Source organism: Chiloscyllium plagiosum, chromosome 12, assembly GCF_004010195.1.
Source record: "Chiloscyllium plagiosum isolate BGI_BamShark_2017 chromosome 12, ASM401019v2, whole genome shotgun sequence".
Taxonomy (NCBI): domain Eukaryota; kingdom Metazoa; phylum Chordata; class Chondrichthyes; order Orectolobiformes; family Hemiscylliidae; genus Chiloscyllium; species Chiloscyllium plagiosum.
Window position 1 is genome coordinate 49178619 of NC_057721.1, and position 3215 is coordinate 49181833.

The window sequence follows — 3215 nt, forward strand, 5'->3', positions numbered from 1 at the left end:
GGAAGGAACATATGGTAGAGTATGGGGGAAAAGGGAAGGGGGTTATGGCAGAGGAGGACAGGTGAGGGGGTAGGGAAGGGGTGCACGGGAAAGGGAGGGGAGGACGGGAAAGACGGCAAAGTGCATGAGAAGTGTGAGATAGTTGGAGTGAGGGAGGGAGCACATCAATCCTTCATGTTACAAAAAGTGGAAAATGGCCATTTGCCAGCTACCACAGATAACTGTTCTTTAAAAATCTGAGCTAAGTTTTAAGATAAAGCTTTGGATTTTGGTGATCGCACTCATTAAATTTGTTTTGCGAATTTGTACAGTAGTAGGCCTATAAATCTACCCTCACTCAGTAGTTCCATACAAGAGCTTACAACCGTGGAAAATAAATCAGTGGCAGAAAGCCTGGCCAACTTACCCCCTTCCCCCCAACCTGATGGACTGAAGTCACCAGTAGCACCGCAGCTACTGTCTTAGTTGAGATCAATGAATTAGCAGAGACTATGGACCAAAGTTACAATTTCCTTGGTTGCATTAACTCATCTAAATGAAATAGAGATTTTAACGAAATAACCCATAAAGATTAATTTCTGCCGAGCAAAAGGCAAGAGATGCATTCTTAGCCATGTTCTGTGCTGAAAATGAGAAATACTGTATCTCTACTGCGATGCCCCTTTCCTGATATGTGATGAAGTACATTGTTTTAAGGCTTTCTTTGAACAATCGGACTAAATTTGAATCTACAAAAAAAAAAGGATTTACAAAAAAAAACAATAAAATTGCTTCGCAAATGATGTTGCAGTACACCAAATGAGGTTTACCCAATTATTTTGGAAGTTTAGAATGTATTGTGCCAGGATAGTTAAGATTTCTTAAAATTCAAATTTTTTTAAATGAATGATTGGCCATTCGGTTTCTACATAAATTAGAATACATTTTAGACTCTAGGCCTATCCTAAAAACATTGTTTTAGGAATCAAACTGCAAAATTTTGGATTTCCAACTTTATAGTCAATCACAATTCTTTCATAATTGCCCTCAAAGTTATCCTAATGTTTTTTATTTTCGTTATTGACAGTGACGACTTTAGGGGTTGCATACCTCCAGTGAGGTCTTCAAAGTGGTGTGGTTGTCTCATCACTTCATTTAGTGAATATTCTTACCTCCACTTTCCCCCCAATTGTTTGAACAGTTAGATATTTGTGAACTGCAGAAAATCAGGAGACTTTTAAAAGAACAGCAGATTCTGCATGTCTCAACTCACATAATCATTTATAACTATATATAACATTCACAGTATTCTTGAGAACAAGATATTTAACATCCCTCTTTAATATATAAGATGTACTTTTAAAAGTAATCATCTATTTGTTAGAATCAGCAGTTAGAAATTATGTTTTTACATTTTAAAAAAACTATATTGATTTTGGCTTATTCAAAATTTAAGTCGACATGTTGAAAACTACTAATTGCACACCATTATAAACGTGCCAAATTCCTAACCATACCACACCTCTGCTTAACCTGGTGAACACGCAGACAGAGGAAAGGATAGAAATGCAACATAGGAATTAATTTAATGTCTACTGGTTATACAATAAAGTTATTCTCATATTTGCACCCTTCAGAAATTGTAAACTCCAATTCTAACATGAAAATTATTAGTATTAATTTAATATTTCTAAACAATTAGAGTTAAAAGAAACAGTTCACAACTGGTTTATACACATTACTAAGCAGATTAAAGTTTTCCGTCTTTTTTTGATTTCAAGTCGTTTGTGACCAGGAATCCTTTCGGCCATAAGCAGACAATCAGGCGAATCATTTCCAGGCTGGCCTATATCTTTTACGATTAGCACTGCATGTTAATTAATAAATACTGCTGATCAAGAAATCGTTCGATTGACAGTATTTTCGGGACGGGGGGAGGATTCTAAATAAAGAAAAATGATTTGGAAAAAAAAATGTACTTACTGCTGACTTTCATGCTCCCAAAAGCAGACGGCTGCTGCACAGGTTTGCAGCTCTCAGCAAAAGACGTTGTCCTGGGTCGACCACTCATGATTACTTTAAAGCGACATCTAATTTTTCAAACATATATATGTATTTTAAAAAGACACTTTTATATTCCTTTATTTTCGATCCCCTCTTAATTTTAATCCTGTCCACCTGGTTTCATCGCGCAAATTTCTCCCGGTCAAATTAGCTGTCTTTTTAAAAAAATATTTTTATAATAATCGTCAGAAATAAATCTGAAATGATTTCAGAGCTCTGTATTGATCTTGACTGAGCTCAATGCAGGATGGTGGTGGTGATGATGATGATGGTGGTGGTGGTGGTGGTTCCTGCCATGGCGGCTCCTTCAGTTCAATTCAATCCTGAGATAATTTTTTTCCTTTTCCTAAAATTTCTCGGCTTATTTTTTTCAGATCTTAAAAGCCCAGTCGCATCTCTTTTAGTACACGGAAAAAAAATAAAACGATGTCTGAGGGAAAACCCGTGGTTTTACCCCAATTAAAACGGTTAAAACCCCTCCCTAATTCACTCGGCTGTCTTTGTACTTTTTTTTGCCTATCTCTTTCTCCCTCTCACTGCAGCTGTAACCTCTTGGTCAATCTAACCTGATGCCGGGGCGCAGTGATTGACATGTAAAAAGAACCATTCACGGATCGCGTCAAAGACGTCAGCGTCGCCTAGAGTGATGCGGAACCAATCGGTGAGGGGGTGTTGCTGGAGGTGCTTAGCAAGTTCGGTTGACTGACAGCGACGGGGAAACGGGCCGACAGCCTCGGATTGCCCTTCCCCCCTTCGTTTTTCTTCGGCAGCCAATGAAATCACGTCATCTGCCATAAGGTGGGGTGACGGAAAGGCACGAGCTCCGCGAAGCACTGGTGACGTTGTCCAATCGGAACCTGAAGGAGGACCAATTCCGCCCTGACGACGAGCGTTGCCTGTGATTGGAAGTCTTCAAACGCAGTTCAGGAGACCAGGCAGCGGCCTCTAGTTTGGAGGACCAGATGGTGCGACTTAATCGACAGGTGCAGTCTATATTTAGTGCAAGAAAACATATTTGCATATAGAACCGATCAATACTCAACTCGGATGGCAAGAAAGAACAAATGCTAGTAGTAAGTAACGTATAGGTATTGTGTTTTTGAAAATACGATATTTTCTTCCTGCTCATACCTGAATCTATATGTAAACCAGCTGCAACAGGGAACAGTCTA

The 3215-nt window shown here is 38.9% G+C and overlaps 1 protein-coding gene across 1 annotated transcript in view; it reads right to left on the reverse strand.

Annotated features, from left to right (window-relative positions):
* The window catches only part of gsk3ba (glycogen synthase kinase 3 beta, genome duplicate a), a 189022-nt gene extending 186455 nt beyond the window's left edge, over positions 1 to 2567 (reverse strand). The window contains exon 1 of the mRNA XM_043701008.1: positions 1963 to 2567. Within this exon, the coding sequence (XP_043556943.1) occupies positions 1963 to 2050 (88 nt within the window). The 5' untranslated portion in view covers positions 2051 to 2567. The remainder of the gene's footprint in view (positions 1 to 1962) is intronic.
* Between the last annotated feature and the right edge of the window lie 648 nt (positions 2568 to 3215).